At 38.3% G+C, this 17,294-nt stretch overlaps 1 protein-coding gene across 5 annotated transcripts in view; it reads right to left on the reverse strand.

The window, feature by feature from the left end:
• The window catches only part of SMARCA1 (SNF2 related chromatin remodeling ATPase 1), a 68,923-nt gene extending 54,225 nt beyond the window's left edge, over positions 1-14,698 (reverse strand). For 3 of the 5 annotated variants that reach the window (XM_082446814.1, XM_082446812.1, XM_082446813.1), the window contains exons 1-7: positions 14,346-14,698; positions 9,726-9,812; positions 7,532-7,698; positions 7,088-7,188; positions 6,883-6,983; positions 4,127-4,306; positions 4-159 (exon numbers count right to left, since the gene is read on the reverse strand). In XM_082446814.1, coding sequence (XP_082302940.1) covers positions 4-159; positions 4,127-4,306; positions 6,883-6,983; positions 7,088-7,188; positions 7,532-7,698; positions 9,726-9,812; positions 14,346-14,519 — 966 coding nt within the window. In that variant the 5' untranslated portion in view covers positions 14,520-14,698. The remainder of the gene's footprint in view (positions 1-3; positions 160-4,126; positions 4,307-6,882; positions 6,984-7,087; positions 7,189-7,531; positions 7,699-9,725; positions 9,813-14,345) is intronic. The other 2 variants (XM_082446811.1, XM_082446810.1) reach the window with 1 other exon arrangement.
• Positions 14,699-17,294: the final 2,596 nt, after the last annotated feature.

A 17,294-nucleotide genomic window follows, 5' to 3' on the forward strand; every position in this document is an offset into this window, starting at 1 on the left:
TACCTTAGATTTTTCATTCTTTATTCTGTGAGCCTCATCGATGACTAGGTATCGCCAGTGAAACTTTTTGAATACAGATTTTTCTTTAATTACCATCTCATAAGAAGTAACACAAACATCCCACTCTCCTGGCATCATTTCATCACGAATAAAAGCGGCCTGATGCAAAATAAAGTTCCTTATATTAGAATATGTTGACAAGATGTCACAGAATTAAAGCATCAACAGACTATTAAGAATTCTAAGAGACCCTTGGAATCATTCGGTCTCATCCATTTTAGAGATAGGAAATCTGAGGCCCAAAGATACTTTTGTAGTCAATTATCTGTATGACATGCTAATATTTTTCATCAACAAAAGAGAAGCAAAGGGCTTCCCTGGTGGCGCAGTGGTTGAGAATCTGCCTGCCAATGCAGGGGACACGGGTTCGAGCCCTGGTCTGGGAAGATCCCACATGCCACGGAGCAACTGGGCCCGTGAGCCACAATTACTGAGCCTGCGCGTCTGGAGCCTGTGCTCCGCAACAAGAGAGGCCGCGATGGTGAGAGGCCCGCGCACCGCGATGAAGAGTGGTCCCCACTTGCCGCAACTAGAGAAAGCCCTCACACAGAAACGAAGACTCAACACAGTCATAAATAAATAAATAAAAGAACGTGAATTTCTTTTAAAAAAAAAAAAAAAGAGAAGCAAAGGCTTCCATTAAACGAGTACAGCATATTCGATGAACCGGAGAAGTTCATATCACCAGAAGATGACAATTACTAGGCTCTCTCTTCATACCACAAAGGATCAAAAGGACATGGGCAAAGGAACTACTTTCTGAATACCATACTCTTACCAAGATCCCAGCATTACCAACATGATAGCATTTCGATAAATGGAAAAAGCTCAACATACATGAGTGATTCCAACCTTTTGAGATCTCTTGTATGTCTCCTTCACTTTCTAGCAGGGATGAGTCATAAATTTTGTTAAGGGGTCATGAAAGCCCACTAATGTTTTTGTGAAATTCCTGATGTTATGAGGCTACAAATGTGATTTTATAAAGGGGACTTGCTTTATCTAGTACATGAGTCTATTTAAAACAGTGAGATTATTTAAAACTATTTTTAAATCTTCATAGGCAGTGGCCAATGTGGTAGCCAAGTTGATTGAAAGCATTTTTAATTTGTATTAACTGAATTCCAGATTATTTTTTATTACGGGTCAAAATAAAACCACAAAGGTTAACAGGGAGCAGCAAAATCTACATTGAGAAGGGACTGGTTAGTACTGTAAATCTGAAAGTACAGTGCATAAACAAAATTGACTGTTCACTGCAAAGTCATTATTTCATAAATTCAGTTATGCATCAAACACGCCAGGGACTCTTTCAACAAATATTCAATGAGTGCCCACTATGTATAAAAGAATTGCCTGGACTGAAGTAGAGGACAGATAAAAGGCCTTTGTAGATCTCAGCTGCTCCCTGGGAAGTGGTATTCAAAAAGTTAAGTAAGACATTAGGGAGTTAGAGGCAAAATAAAAAGAACCAGGGTGCCAGACCCTATTTAGTCCTGCATACACCTTACCCTTATTTGATTTTGTGAAATACTCAGTTTAATGGTTCCTCGTACAGTTTCATAGAACATACACATATTTTAATTTAAATTAGCTCTTCTTTGAAATTTGTGTAACTACTTGATAGTTTCAGAGTTAAATACCTTGACAGAATATTAAAGATCACATAATCCAAAAGCTCTCATATTATAGGTGACAAAAATTAAGGCCCTTTGAGATTCATTCAACATCACAGTCAGTAGCAAAGCCAGAATTAAAACCAGATCTCCTGTTTCCATGTCCATGACCTTTGATGCCTCTGGAGTGTGAAAGGAAGGGGTCAAAAACTATGGTTAGGAATCATACCTCTAAATACTTCAGGACTACATTAGCTTCAAACAGGATCAGGATTTTCTCTAATAATTTCCTACCGCAATTAAATACCTACTGTAGCCTACATCAAATACTTTATTACCAAAATACTGACCTCATAAAGTGTTTACAGAAGGCCAGGAAAATAGAAAGATCCAACATATCTATCCTATGTGGTACAAAGGTTCAAATCTATCTATAAATAATGATCTGGATTTTCTCTACACATAACGACATCAATCTTTAAGTGTTGCATATGGCACATTAATTATTTATGTAATTAACAATTACTGGTTCTCAAACTCTTTGACCATGGCCCACAGTAAAATTTTATTTTAGGTCGCAATCCAGTATACACATACATGTTTGAGGGCGTGTATATAGAAAGAAGCAATACATATCCTCAATGCTACTTTCTACTCTATCTCAATGTTTTAAAAACTTGTTGTCACCACCCACTAAACTGAACCCCAACCCATTAATGAGTGGAAATTTGCAAGACATTGACTTTGAAGTTTAGTTTTCATGATTAAGAAGTTTTTGAAGTGTCTAGAAGAATTTCAACCTCCCATGGGATAGAGATAGGGCAGTCACCAATTAAATACATCCACCCTTTCTTGAAAACTCCCAGAGACACTTCATGAAACCCTTGGATTCCACTAATATAGTCGAAAACCACTGACATACATTTTTACTGAGACATGATGACAACACAAGCCTAGATATTTCTCAATATCTATGACCTACAAGAATAATTTCAGGGACTTCCCTGGTGGCGCAGTGGTTAAGAATCTGCCTGCCAGTGCAGGGGGCATGGGTTCAAGCCCTGGTCCGGGAAGATCCCACATGCCGCAGAGCAACTAAGCCCATGCTCTACAACTACTGAGCCTGTGCTCTAGAGCCCACGAGCCACAGCTACTGAAGTCCGTGCGCCTAGAGCCCGTGCTCCGCAACAAGAGAAGCCACCGCAATGAGAAGCCCCTGCACTGCAACAAAGAGCAGCCCTGCTCGCTGAAACTAGAGGAAGCCTGCACACAGCAACGAAGACCCAACGCAGCCAAAAAGAAATAAATACATACATAAATAAATAAATAAATAAATAAATAAAACGAATAACTTCAGCAAAACAAATCAATACTTTAGAAATACAAAATTTTATAAGAAATGGTATTACATTATATAATAGCAGCAATCAGAAAGATTTCTAAGTGACTAATTTGCTACTGCGAAATATTAGGCATAGGGAAGAATCAAGCCTGTAATTCTATATTTATGAGCTCAGTATTTCAATATTTAAATTATTTATAAGTTAAATTTAAATAACTTTAAGTAATTTTTCTTCAAGCAAAATGATAAGAATAAAATCACATAATTCATTATGCTACCGTTCTTCCGAGGATATCTTTTGATAACCTATCTAAATATGTAAAATAGAATAAATCTTTACTCTAAACTATGTTCTCTGGAGGCAAAATAAAGACCAAGTTTAATAATATGCTTTCTAAGCTGATTATTCATTTTGGTATTTTTGTATAATTCATTATTTTTAGATTAATTCAACAGTCCTAAAATAATTGTAGCCTACTAGATTGACAAATAGCTACTTTAAAGAAGAGCACAGAGTTTCTGATATTATCTAAGAATGTATGCACACATGTATTTTTCTATTCAAAGATCAAAACTGAAAGCTGTGTCTATGCATAAACACAAAACACAAGGCTCTCTGTACAAAGAGAAAAAGTTCCATTCATGTGTGTGTGCATGTGTGCATGTAAACAAGTCAAAGTCAAAAGTAAAAAATTTAAACAAAAAAATTGAAATGCAAATTGATACATTTTTGGCATCAAAACAGCACAAACGATAGAATCGCTGATAAGATATACTGTCAATAAAGTAAGATTTTTTTAAATAAAGAATCACTTAAAAGTGCAATTCAAAATGCTTAGGTTAATGAGCTAGTTAAAAGTAAATGCCAATAAGCATAATAATGGATTTTCTGTTATGAATAGGTAACACATCTACCTCACAGGAGTGTTGTGAGAATTAGCTTAATTAATACATAAAACGCACTTACAAAAGAGCCTAACAAAGAGTAAGCACAACTTAAGTGATATCTAGTAGTAGCAGTCAACTCGAATGTCTTTTATAGCAATAAAACTTAACCCCAGAAATGATGTTATCCTTGATTGCCTTTTTAAACCTGTTTCTCACTTACTCTCGCATCCTTGTCTCCAACGAAACAAATAACACGAAGAGATGGGACCCATCGCTTAAATTCATTCATCCAGTTGTGTAAAGTCGACTTTGGAACTAAAACCATGTGAGGTCCAGGAATGTTTCGGTAATGTTTCAGGTAACCAAGCAAAGCAATTGTCTGTAGAGTCTTACCAAGACCCTGCATTATCATCACAAGGAAAAAAAATCCATAAACATTTTTTATTTAATGAAACATTTGTTAGTAGCAAGTTCACAAAAGATATTTGCCAACTATCTCACATAGGGAAAAGTTAAAAGACTTTTTTTTTTAATGAATAACCATTCCAATTCAATACTTACCCTGAGCACAAAAAGAAGCTAAGAACTTGCAGTTACAAAGTTGCTCAACAAAGCAATTTTCTATTTAGGAGACTTTTACTCCTAAAGGAGCTAGCAACCTATATTATTTTTTCTACTAGTTTGCAAAATTAGGAATTTCATGTATTTCACAAAGACACATTTCCTTTATCAGCCTGCTTAGATACAGCTCTTTCTTTCCCATTGACCCCAACATTATTACAGCCCAGACATGAAATATTCAGACTATGCATTTCAAGGGGCATGTAGCTCTATACTTGCATCTCACACCCTTGAAGACCTAAGGAATCATAAAAGAACAGAATATAAATGAACTTTGCAGCCAGAAAGGACCCTAGAGATCACCTAGTCCAGTGGACTTTTTAAAAAATAATATACTGAACACCCATGAATCCACTACCTAACCTATGGGAAAGGGAACTATGTCCTATGCTGTATGACCTTTCAAAACAGTTTCTGGCTTTATCTCTATACAAGGTATACATTTCTTTTATAAACCTAAGCTTAAAGCTATTTTTATAGCATTTATCCTATCTGATATTTCACTTATGAGATGAGTTTTATGGATGTTATGCATTAAAATCTTAAAATGTTTATACTCCTTAACCAAGTAAGTCCACTTCTAGAAATCCTATGGAAATAATTTGAGAGGTGCAGAAAAACTAAATTACAAGGGTTCTCATAACAGTATTATTATATATCAAAAATATACATATATATCAATCAACATATACTATATACATATATATAATATATACTATCAACCAATCCATATGACCAGCAATAAGGGAGGAAATGAATAAAATTATGGAACCTCCCTAGGATTAATTATTATGCAGTAATTAACAATTATTTTTACCAAAATGTTTAATTATGTGGAAAATATGTATGAATGTGAAGAAATCAGAATACCAAATCATATATAATATGACCTCAACTATGCAAAATAAATACAACCAGAGGAAAAAGACTAAAAAGAAATATGCCAAAATGTTAACTATGGTTATTTCGAGGTAACAAAATTATAACTTACTTTTAATTTTTTCTCAATTTTTTTCCAAATTTTCTATACTCAAAGTATCTTTCCCCTTTTTAGTAATTAAAACATAGCTGGTGTCAGCATAAATTCAATATGAAGGATCTTTAGACAGGCTGCAGTCAAGAGGAGCTTGAGATATATCCTGATCTTTCTGTTGTTCAATTAACTAAGCTCCTCCCTGTCTGAGCTGACTGTAGTTTCCAACCCAGAATACTAAATATAAGGACCTTTGATTTAAAGGACTTGCCACACACCTAACAGTTGCTTAGCCAGGGATGAGTACCTACGGGACTGACTACTACACTACAAGCTATAGAACATCAATAGTCATGTGGCCAATATGGATATGTGATTGCAAATATGGCTCCAGAGTAACATATATGAGTATCACTGCCCTCTCTTAAATCCCACCTTATTCATTTGGTCTTAAAATGCCAAACCAGGTCTTCATATACTCCTCTGACCTGATGAATTAGCATCTTAAATGGCCTTACTTTTTCTCTTTGGTCATTTTCTTACACAGTCTGCCCTCAAAATCCACAGGTTTCACATCCGGGTATTCAACCAACCACAGATCAAAATCCGTGGATGGCGAACCGCGGATACAGAGCACCCAACTGTACTACGCCATTTCATATAAGGACTTGAGCTTCCATGGATCTTGGTATCCCGGGGAGTCACAGAACCAATCTCCCTCGGATATGGAGGGACAACTGTATGTCCATCATTCCTTAGCTCATTTCCTGACTCCCAGCTGGCACTCTACTGTCAAGACTCAACAATGCTCTTCACTTTTTTGTTCCTTACACTTTGTTTGATCACACATGGAGGCATTTACATTCACTCATGCATACATTCATTCATTTAGCGTTTGGTTTCTATCCCCACCTCATTCCCAAAAGGATTTCAGGTAGCCTACAATGAAAACATGGAACATAAATTAATGGTCAAAAAGAAATAAAGAGGGGCCAAGGAAAGTAAGACTAAAAGCTAAAGAATAGGAAAAGGCACAAAGGACACAATGGGCAGACCATTAAAAGTTACACAGATGCTCCATTTTGGTATTCACTATGGCTCTGAGCTTCCTGGAGGCCAAAGTGCAAACATCAACAAAAGTACAAGGAGGTTTTTTTTATACCATCTGAGAAAATTTCAAAAAGAATTCGGTGGCCTGTGAAAGTATATGTTCTAGAGGTTACTTAAAGAAACAATTCTAGACTTCACAAATGCCTTTTATGTTACAACTAAATAAAACAATTAGCCTCCAAACCCCAGGGGGGAAGTTCAGCTCAGGTATTTCAAATTTACATAAAATTACTGATAACTGAGAATGTGTGTTTTAGCTACCAACTCCTTACCATTTCATCAGCCAAAATACCATTGACTCCATTTTCATACAAAGAGATCAACCAGTTCAGTCCTCGAATCTGATAATCTCTCAGTGGTCCTCCTTTCACATCTGAAAAAAAAAATCAAGGCTCTCATAATTTCATTAATACAACCAAGTAAAATTTTCTAAAACTAAACTGAAAACAAAAAACACCAACATGATGAAGTACTTACATGAAGGTGACACCTCAAATCTAACACACACGTTAGATGTTTTCCGACTCTCCGAGAGCAGCTCTTCATCTTCTTCTTGTTCTGTGCGCCTGTGACGGTAGCTGAAATGAAAAAAGAAATACCTTCATATCCAACCCAAATGCTAAGGTGTCAATTAAGTCAGTATACACTGTTAATATCTTTTATGAAAAAAGAAGGGTTATCTAGAGTCTTGCTTAGAAGTTGGTAGAACCAGCCTACATTTTTACTTATTGACTTCTACTGAGATAAGAAATATTGTTGCCTCCAAAACATACTTAAACTGACAATAACCATATTTTTTGAATATAAAATCACACTGAATAAGTGAAGAAGGAAGGGAAGTATGAAGGGAGGTAGAAGTGGGGCAGGAGGAAGGGAGGGAAGGAGAGAGGGAAGAAAGTAGAGAGACAGATGCCAACATACTCTCCAACAGAAATTAAGCTCTGCTTGTCATCTTTCTTTATTCGAGGGCGTCCCAATTTCATGTTCAGAGGAGATGTTGGAGATTTCTGTGCTGAAGGTTGAATGAAATGTGCAAAAAGTTCTGTCTGCTTCAGTAAAAATTCAAATCTCTTTGCTCGATCTGCTTTCTAATTTACAAGACAAAAGAAAAAGTAATGATTTCCTTTTGTGTTCATTCAAAATTTAACAAATACTTACATTGCACTTAATTTGTACTATGTTCTAAGCACTTTAAACATACTAACCCATTTAATTCTCTTAATAAACCTATGAGGTAGGTACTAGTATTATCCCCATTTTACTGATGATAAAACTGAGGCACAGAGAGGGTAAGTAACTTGCCCAAGTTCCCACAGCTAGTAAGTAGCAGAATTTGAAAATGGTATTTTCAGATGGTTTGAGTAGAAGCCAAGTGATCCGACAGACTTAAGAAATGCCTCAATAAGAAGTACTCTGCTTAAAGAATTGGGGTCAAAAGGCAAATCCTGAATGGTTTGGAAAGCCAACCAAGAATTTTCAAGCTTCACCTAGAAACAATTTAAATCTTAGAATACAGTGTCATCTTGTCTCAAAATACTTTCAATGTCATGGTACAATACATTTCTCTCTTCAAGTATAGTGATCTGGAAAATTGTGTTTTATGCTAAGAGTATATAAAGTTTCTCCCGAAAGTGAGGATTTGGAGAAAAAATATACACGCACACATGTATAAGTGAAATAGTTGATATATGTTAACAATTAAAAATCGACCAAATGTAAAATAGAGAGCTAGTGGGAAGCAGCCACATAGCACAGGGAGATCAGCTCGGTGCTTTGTGACCACCTAGAGGGGTGGGATAGGGAGGGTGGGAGGGAGACTCAAGAGGGAGGAGATATGGGGATGTATGTATATGTATAGCTGATTCACTTTGTTATAAAGCAGAAACTAACACACCATTTTAAAGCAATTACACTCCAATAAAGATATTAAAAAAAGAAAGAAAGAAAGAAAAATCGATATATAGTTTCCCAATAAATTTTAAAAGGTGATATAGCTTATACCAATAAATGCAATAAAACATTTTTTCCACTAAAAAAATCTTAAAAGATCAAGATAAAGAAAAAAACGAAGGTGATTTTTTAATTCCCAGTCACTTTCTGACCACAGGGTAGAGAACATTTGATTACCAATGAAGGATGCATAATTAATAACATCAGAATCTTACAAGAATTCATTAACATAAATGTAAGAATTAGACAAATACATTCAGACCAGTAGCTGGAAGGAGGCCAAAACCTTTCCATTTTACGTTATCCTCACTGGAATGTTGTTTTTAGAGTTGTTAAAACATTAACTGTCTACGTTAGATGTGGCCTTAAACATTAAGGCATGGAGTTCTGTAAAATCACCATGAACAACCAAAAAATGTACTTCATCTCTACTAATTTTTATAATATTACTTCAAAAACAACCCCTTGACAAAAAAAAATCAGTTCTAACTGCCTATTAATTTCTCTTTTCAGTTAACCAAGTTCACTGGTTTTGAATGATCCCAGGGCATAAAAGTCTAGTTTAAATTAAAGCTAAAATATGGGTTTTAGTGACTAAACATTAAATAATTAAATGTAGAGCAAAGCCGTAGGTGGGTGTAATTACGGTTATACTGCTTAAGCATGTAATATTTTCATACATTGGGCAAATAGCCTTCCCTCAGGAAAATGTATTACCATATTACATGTTTCATAATGTGTAGCATTCATTCACATATCCAGAGCAAGGTGAGAGGGAGAAGAAAATACCAGGCTGGTTCTGTGACCTGCTTTCTCTCAGCCATATTGATATTGCCACTTACATTTTCACTTCGTGGATAAAATATTTCTAGCATAAAACACCCTATTATGGGGTAAAGAGTGTGAAACAAAAGTGAAGAGATGTGCCTTCCAGCCCCAACTATTCCGTATCATTTCTCTGATACTCTACTTCCTCATCCGAAAATGAGGAGATTCATTTATCCAACAAAAATCTATTATGGTGGATGATATATGAAATTACTTTTCAATTCTAAAACCTATGATTCTGTATTCATTATATAAACACATATATTTTTTAATCTTTCACATGTCCTCTATATAAATCAACTACTGTATTCACTATCCTAGCCAAGAACATATTTACCATTTTCTCTTCATATTCTGGATCCATTTCCTTTTCAGATTTAGAAGCTTTAGCAGCAAGTTTGAGTTGAAATGGAGAAAGGTTTTTCTAGAATTTCAAAGAAAATAAATCATCAAATTGCAAAGCAAGGTCAACATTCTCATTTGAAGAAAGTAAAAAGTAATTAAATACTAAATAAATAAATCAACATGGGCCATGCCTGGACCAATGATGAGAGCATGCCATGAACAGGGCTTATGATTAATCCAGTTCTGTGCACCTGAGGTCCAATTAAAAAAAAATCCGAAGAATTGTGAAAGCCAGAGAAATAACATTAATTAAAATAAAAACCAAAAGGTGGGAAAACGAGCCTTTTCACCTACTGTCTAATTTAAAGTGTAAGAAAGTGTATAACCACCAAATAGGAGATTTAAAATCTAGACTATTATCAACCACAAACCAAAGAATTCAAGGAAAGTAAATATTAATTCTCAGAAACACTTCTTTATGTAACAAGCCAAACTTTCAGAAGAAAAGACTGTGGTTTCTGTTCCTGAAAAGATATGATTTTTTAATATTGTTTTATATTCTAATTAGAACATTTAAACTGTTTTATGTACTGCAGTGCAATCATTTATATTTAAAATAATGAAATAGTACAGTTTCAAACGTTTGGTTTATGTTAATTTTCTCCTACTGGAAAGAAAACCTTTCAAAACTATTTATAAACACGAATATTTTGTAGAAGCATTTTCTCAGGGCTATTAACTATTAACCTTTGATATTTTAAAAAATTGTAATTTAGTGAAAAGTAATATAAATCAGCTACTTTAAAATACTGAAATTATCTAGGGGGTTATCTCATACATCCTATCCTTTATAAAGACAAAGCTAGTACTTGTAAATATAAATAGATATGTAGAATACACCTCCTTCCCTGTAAGAAATCAAGAAATAAAATAATAAAAACACAAATCTACCCATTAGTACCAAAGTGGAGAGTATTGCAGTTTTAACACAGACTGCAAAGTCAAAACACAAATCTGTTTGTGAAAACTAAAGAAATTATGTCCATTTGAGCATGGCTTTTGACAGCCTGTTCCTGAAAACTTAGGTCATAAATCAACAGAAGAATGTGAACTTAAACATAAGAAAAACATGGCTCCAGTAGTTAATAAATGTTTTCTAACATTTACTAAAATTTCTATTTTGAGGAAATCCAGACTAAGATTATGGAATCTGACCCTGGTCAGGGTTCTCCTTTGGAGCACTGATCAGATATTGTTCAGTTATTCTTAGCCCAAATAACAGCCATCTTGATTTACAGCATCTCATATGTATGTATGTGGGATGTTTTGAATGTAATTCTGGATGGATGAGAATAGAAGCTACTAAAATGCCCTCAATACCACACTTCCAAACTGTCACATATACTAGAAACCCTATTTTATTTTCAAAGCAACAAGGAAAACTGGATAACAAAATCCACACCTTTATCATTCCCTGAAAAGCTAAATGAAATCTAGTTTTCAAGTTTCAAAATTACTTTCCCTCATATACACAAGTACATATCTAATAATGTGGGATACAAATTTCACTTATAGAAAATTAAAGCTTTAACATTAGAAGAACATTTTACTTTTTTGCTTACCTTGTGGTAGAATACCATAAAATTTTAATTATATGCTAATTAAAATTCCTAACCTTGAGCATTGCCATTAAAAGCTGTAGGTAATTACTTAATTGGCACTATCTTCCACAACAAATTTTAAAATACCTACCTTCTAAACCTTTCCATTTGTGTCTGTATGTTTTCACAAATAAACCCTCTCATACAAGAAAAGATAAAAGGTGACTAAGATATTCTAATGAATTCCTTATGGATTTTATCATCTGGTAGTCTAGATGCCATGAGAATGCAGCACAAGGTCACCAAGATGCCCTGTCTTAAAGACCATGACCTTTTTCTTGACATTTTCATTACCAAAAATACCAACTCTAATTTTCACAGTGTTAGGTTATCCAACTGTCACTTAAACCAAGGAAGTTCAAGAACCAGAAGGTAAGCAAAAATACCCTTCTGTAGCTAAATGTCACAAGATAATCCACTCTCATCTACTTTATGCATCACGAAAATGCTCTCATTCACAGCCTACTTTCTTTTATTTGATACGCAGTTCCAGCAAGTTTGATAATCTGGCTTCCCATTCTACAGAGAATAAACGCAGCAGCAAATGACTTGGGAACGACCACTAGAAGAAGGCACACTGGCAACAGCAAGAAAGGATGGCAGAAGCCCAGGACTAAAACTTAAGTTCCATTGCAGTAACAGCCCTTCTGCTTGGTGTCCAGGTTATCTCCCTCTCCCCGCTGGATCCCTTGTATTTTTGTATTTTACAATTGTTTTAAATGAAAGGTTTTGTTACATCCATGTCCTTTATCATAAACCCATTCTTTCTGATGAAAGTAGATGAAGTGTCTAAAAAGTGATAGTTAGCCTGACAATTGATGGAGGAGACTGAAAAATTATGAAAAAGTCAACACAATACCGAAGTGTCTGGGAGGTGGTTATTTAATTGAGGGGAAACAACCTCCTAGGTCTCAGATGCCTTTGTATCACTGTCAGAGTACAATAACTGGCGGACATGAGAAAAAGGTATTTAATCTGCACTTTTAGGACACCATTTAAGGCATCAAGGCAGTGTGTAAATATTTAGATTGGGGGGAGGTACCGATTTACTTTATTTGAAGCAATGGTACAAATGAAAGCACTTAAGTAGATGTTTTGGTACTATTCAGATTTTTAAGGAAAAATTTAAAAAGATGTAGTGACTAAATTAGTAAACTTCAGATATCCAGAAAGTTCCTTCCAGGCAGCACCTCATTTCCCTACGCTGAGCGGACAAATGAGATACTATTAGTGCAATTTCTGATCAGGCCACAGAGTTGTAGGAATATATATGCATCAACTCTCAGTGATTGTACAGGTTTTTTATTGATTCCCAGTCTCTTCACAATTCAAAAAATTTATACACCCTGGAAATTCGACAACCTTTACTGCCATACAAAAGACGGCGGAGCACTTACATTTACCCAATCTAGGGAATAAAAGGCACCTAGACGCACTCCTGAATTTCCCAACATTGATTTATATTGATGCTTGGTATTTGGCCCAGCTTTAATCATCGATATTGTCTTACCGATCCAAGTGCCACATAGATCCTAATATGCGTATGTTTTCTATGGTTTTCACTTAGCACTACAATTGTCTTTCTGTTTAGTCAACCTTGTAACAGTAAAATATGTCACTGAAGCAACTGCTGAATTTAAAATTACTCTAATTCGCGGCGAAAGGTGTTAATTTCCCTCAATAGCTTTTCATTTGGTCGTATAGTATCATATAATGATCCAGACAAAGCCACTGGAGATCTCTAAAGCATAATTTTAATTACCTACCTTTTTTTTTAATTGCGATATGTCTACTCGTAAACGGGAAAAAATCCAGCCATAAACGATCCGTTCCACAATTTTATTATACATCAAAAATCCTTATGCCCCATCCTATTTTTTTATCTCAATTTTTTCAACGAGTTTCATAGTTTTATTTGCACGTCTCGGCCCATATGAAATATGCCTTATGGAGATAATACATATTTTTTCTGGATCTGGCTTTAATAGGTGTCAGAGCCGTCCCCTTATGTACATTAGCAGCACTTCATCCTGGCGACGCTGAGTTAAAAAAAAAATTAAAAAAAAAAAACCTGCGTGTGTCCAGGAGCCAGCAGCGCCCACTAGGAAAGGGAGGCGGAAGCCTGGAAGGCTTGGGGCCGGATTGGGGGACCATTTGGGTGGCCCTGGAGTGAAACACTATACCGTCGGGGGCGGGGCAGGAGAGGGTGAGGGTGCACACGTTGGAAATTTTCCTAAGCCAGCGTCCACCGTGCCTCAGTTTGGGGTTTGGACTGGGAGGTGGCGGGGGTACAACGCTGAGAGCTCATTTTCTCGGGGTGACACCCCCGCCTAACTCAGCAGGCGGAGACCAAACGAACAAGGGATGATTTTTTTTTTTTTCCTGCCACCCAAGGGGCCGACATTGCCAATCAAAGAAATAAAAGTCTCTCCTATCGTCCTCCGCCTTCCAACCACCGGCACCTGGAAATTCAAATTTCAAAAAATAAGCCCCCAGCAAAACCCCTTTTGCGCCAGTGTGGGATTGAAGGGCCCAGATTTCCCAGGCAGAGGCCGACGGGAAGGGGGGGGAGAGGGAGCGAGCGAGAGGAGAGGGAGAGGCGGAGGCTTTTTCCTGCACGGCCCCATCCCCCACCCCGTTACCCCAGTTCCGGGAACGCGAGGCGGGCCGGGGGCTGTGGAGGGGCTCCCCAGCCCCCAAGTCCCGGGATAACGGGCACCCGCCGCCCCGCGCCGCGCCCGCGCCCCGCCCCCGGCCTCCAGGAGGCGTAAAGGGAAGGGGGAGGGGAGCGAATGCTAGACTGTTCCGCCGCCCCCACCCCGCGCGCCCGCCGCCCCCCGGCCCAGCCGAGCTCCGCGGTACCTGTCGGCGCCCAAAGGTCAGGGTCTGGGCCCCTCGGAGGGGCCCGGCGCAGGATTTGTCCACCGCACACACACCCCCTTCCTATTTACCTCCTTCTTCTTCTCGCCCTTCTCCTTGGCCACGGTGGCTTCGGTGGCCGCGGCGGCCGCTCCCTCCTCCTTAGAGGTGGACGGCCCCGGCTGCTCGTCCTCTATGACCACAATCGTGGCGGTCGCATCAGAGGCTGCCACGGTGGCTGCCACTGCGGCGGTGTCCGGCTCCATGGCGTTGGAGCGGGAACGAGGAGGGGGACGAGCAAGGGGACGAGGGCTCCTGGGCGGCGGCAGTGGCTGCACTGGAAAGAGCTAGATGGAGCAAGGGTGGGGAATCACTGGCTTCCAACCCCTTCACTCGGGCCCCCCTTCTTTAAATAACCCTCAACCCTGCCCCACTTCCGTCCACCCACCCTACGTCATGGCCTCCCCCCGTCACCCTCCCCCCTTCCTCCACCCCCCCCCTCAACGATCGCGAGACTCCCCCTCCCCACCCGGAGCCCGGGCCGGCACCGCACGACCAACTGTTGCCTGAGCGTGGGGCGCGGACAGGGGTGCAGGCGGGAACCCACAGCCCGCGGCCCCCTAAAAATCTCCTTCCCCACACGCCCCCAGCAGTCAGCCTCAGCTCCCCTCGCAGATGTGTGCAGAAAGAATCCTCTTCCCCTTAAATCTGCTCTTTGTACCTCGGGGCGCTCTCCCCTTCTTGCACAAAGAACTTTTCCTCTGCTTATAACTGTACTGTAGAAGGTCTGTCTCACCATTTGCAAAGCCCAGAACCCCTCTGGGGACTTCCCTTTCCCAGGTCCCCAAAGGGGGACTGGTGGTGCTCTTCCCACCTTCGTGAATTCTGCAGAAGGACAAGCACTCCTTCAATCTCTAGATTGCAGCTGCAAACATTCACTTACAAGGCAAAGCGTGACCCGGGTTTTACGTATATTCGCTCTGTTTTCAAGTCTGATACCTCTCAGATGGCCAACGTGCAGGAGCCCTTCTTTTGCCTTTACCACTGAATTTTAAAAGTCTTGGGGGGCAAGGTCAAGGTCCCCACAGAACCTCGGGCAACTCATGGTAGGTGCCTAATACTAATAATTGGGTTGAGTTATTGTGATTTTTTTTTGTGTTTTATTCGTATCCCCGTTGTTATTTAGTAGTAATTCAACACCAATAATATGCATGATCACGGATATAAAAGCACTTTGTAAAGGGTATGCAAATGTCAGTTATTAAATATTATTGTTTCTATTTCTCCCCACCAGTTATTTTGATCAATAACGGAAAGATTTACATCTTAGTCTTAAAACTTCAGTCAATAGGGACAAAAGATAGCAAAACATATAAAACACAGTATACCAAACAACAATCACAAAACCTACGATTTCCAAAATGAAGCAAGTATTTTCCAAAGTGGAAAGAAATCATGATTAATTTCCCTTAACACACCTTCCTAAATTCCCAATCTGAAATCAAGTGTGATTTCTGCAAAGAGCAGGAAGGCACACAATTGCCCCCCAAATATATCCCTTTTTCCTGGGGATAATACCCTAAATTCCCTTTTGTTTTAAAGCTGTGACTCCTTAATGTGCAAAAACCTTGTGAGATTTTAGCTGTTTTTGATCATTTACACCTTAGTGTGAATGAGTGTGAGATCCTGTCCAGGGACTGGTTTTGAACAGAGAAAAAGAGGCAAAGAGCAAGACAGGAGATTGAAGGAGTGTGCCACTGACAGGAAAGGAGAGGCTGGTGGTTCTAGCTTTGCTCTGATTTTACTTTCATTATATTTTTCGCATTTACTTTAGATTTTGCCCCCAGTGCCCACGTTTCTCACCCTGAAGTACACATGTGTACTATCCAACAGGTATACGGAGTCTCAGTATTAAAAATAGTTCATATTTCTGAAGCGTCAACTTTAGTCCAAAAGTGGAATGGAATTAAGTCACTTAACAGGTCATCTGAAACATGATTTTTTTAAAATTAAAATGTGTAGATGTATTAAGGAATGAACTGCAGAGTTTGAAGTATCTCCAAATAAAAGCTTGAGACTTCCAGTTGGATATCCTACCCCTTCCCCACTAACTGTTCAGTCTCCTCAGTCATTCAGAGTTGTCTGGTGGGAAAGTTCAAGAAGCGCTGAAAGAGAAGGATGCTGCAATGCATGCATCCATCTGACTTGAGAAGGACCCTTCCAGATGAGGGCAATGGAAGAGTTCTTTATTACCAAACTGCAGCTATGGGAGGATAGAAGTCCCCGTTCATTGCCTGGGGCTTCAAAGGAGAAAGACTCAAGAAATATTCGTTGTGTATTGATGTGTTCCTGCCTGCAAGGGTACTTTATCCTATTGTATTTCTCATTGCCAATGTATGGTGTTTCAGTTACATCATGGGCTAAATGCACTTTTGTGAGGAAATCTGGGAAACTCACATCCTTCATAACACCTTTTCTGTGGGAACATGTGTTCCAAGTTCCAAAAAAAGAATTTAGAAATTAATTTGGGGGATACATTGGCAATTTTTCTTGTATGTATATAATGTATCTTCCTTTTCAAGATGATGCAGCTGAAAGTGCTACCAAGTATAAGTTTGGCTGGAAAGGTCAATGCTTGGTCCATAGACCTTGCCACTGGATTCATGTAAATATTGCCCTTTGGCTTGTGGCAACAACTGCTATTTACAGAGCATGTGCTATCCTTATTTGCAAATCTGCCTAAAATTCATGATCTGTAGACTTTGTTCTGCAAGAGTCACCTCATTTCTGATCCTACTCAACACCTTGCCCTGTCTGCTACTACTTTCTCGAATTATGTCTCTTCATTTGAAATGGTCTTGAATTGCTCTGCAACGTTGAGGTTGGAGAACAAAACAAATTTTTTTTATAGAGAACCATGGGGTCATATTTGGGAACCTCAAAACAAATCCTAGTCTATAGGACAGGACAATACGTCCATTTGGCAGATTGTGAATATTGTAGAAGTTATCCAATAGTCATTTTCACATAGCCAAACTTGT

Source organism: Balaenoptera physalus, assembly GCF_965194825.1.
Source record: "Balaenoptera physalus genome assembly, chromosome: X".
NCBI classification, from domain to species: Eukaryota; Metazoa; Chordata; class Mammalia; order Artiodactyla; family Balaenopteridae; genus Balaenoptera; species Balaenoptera physalus.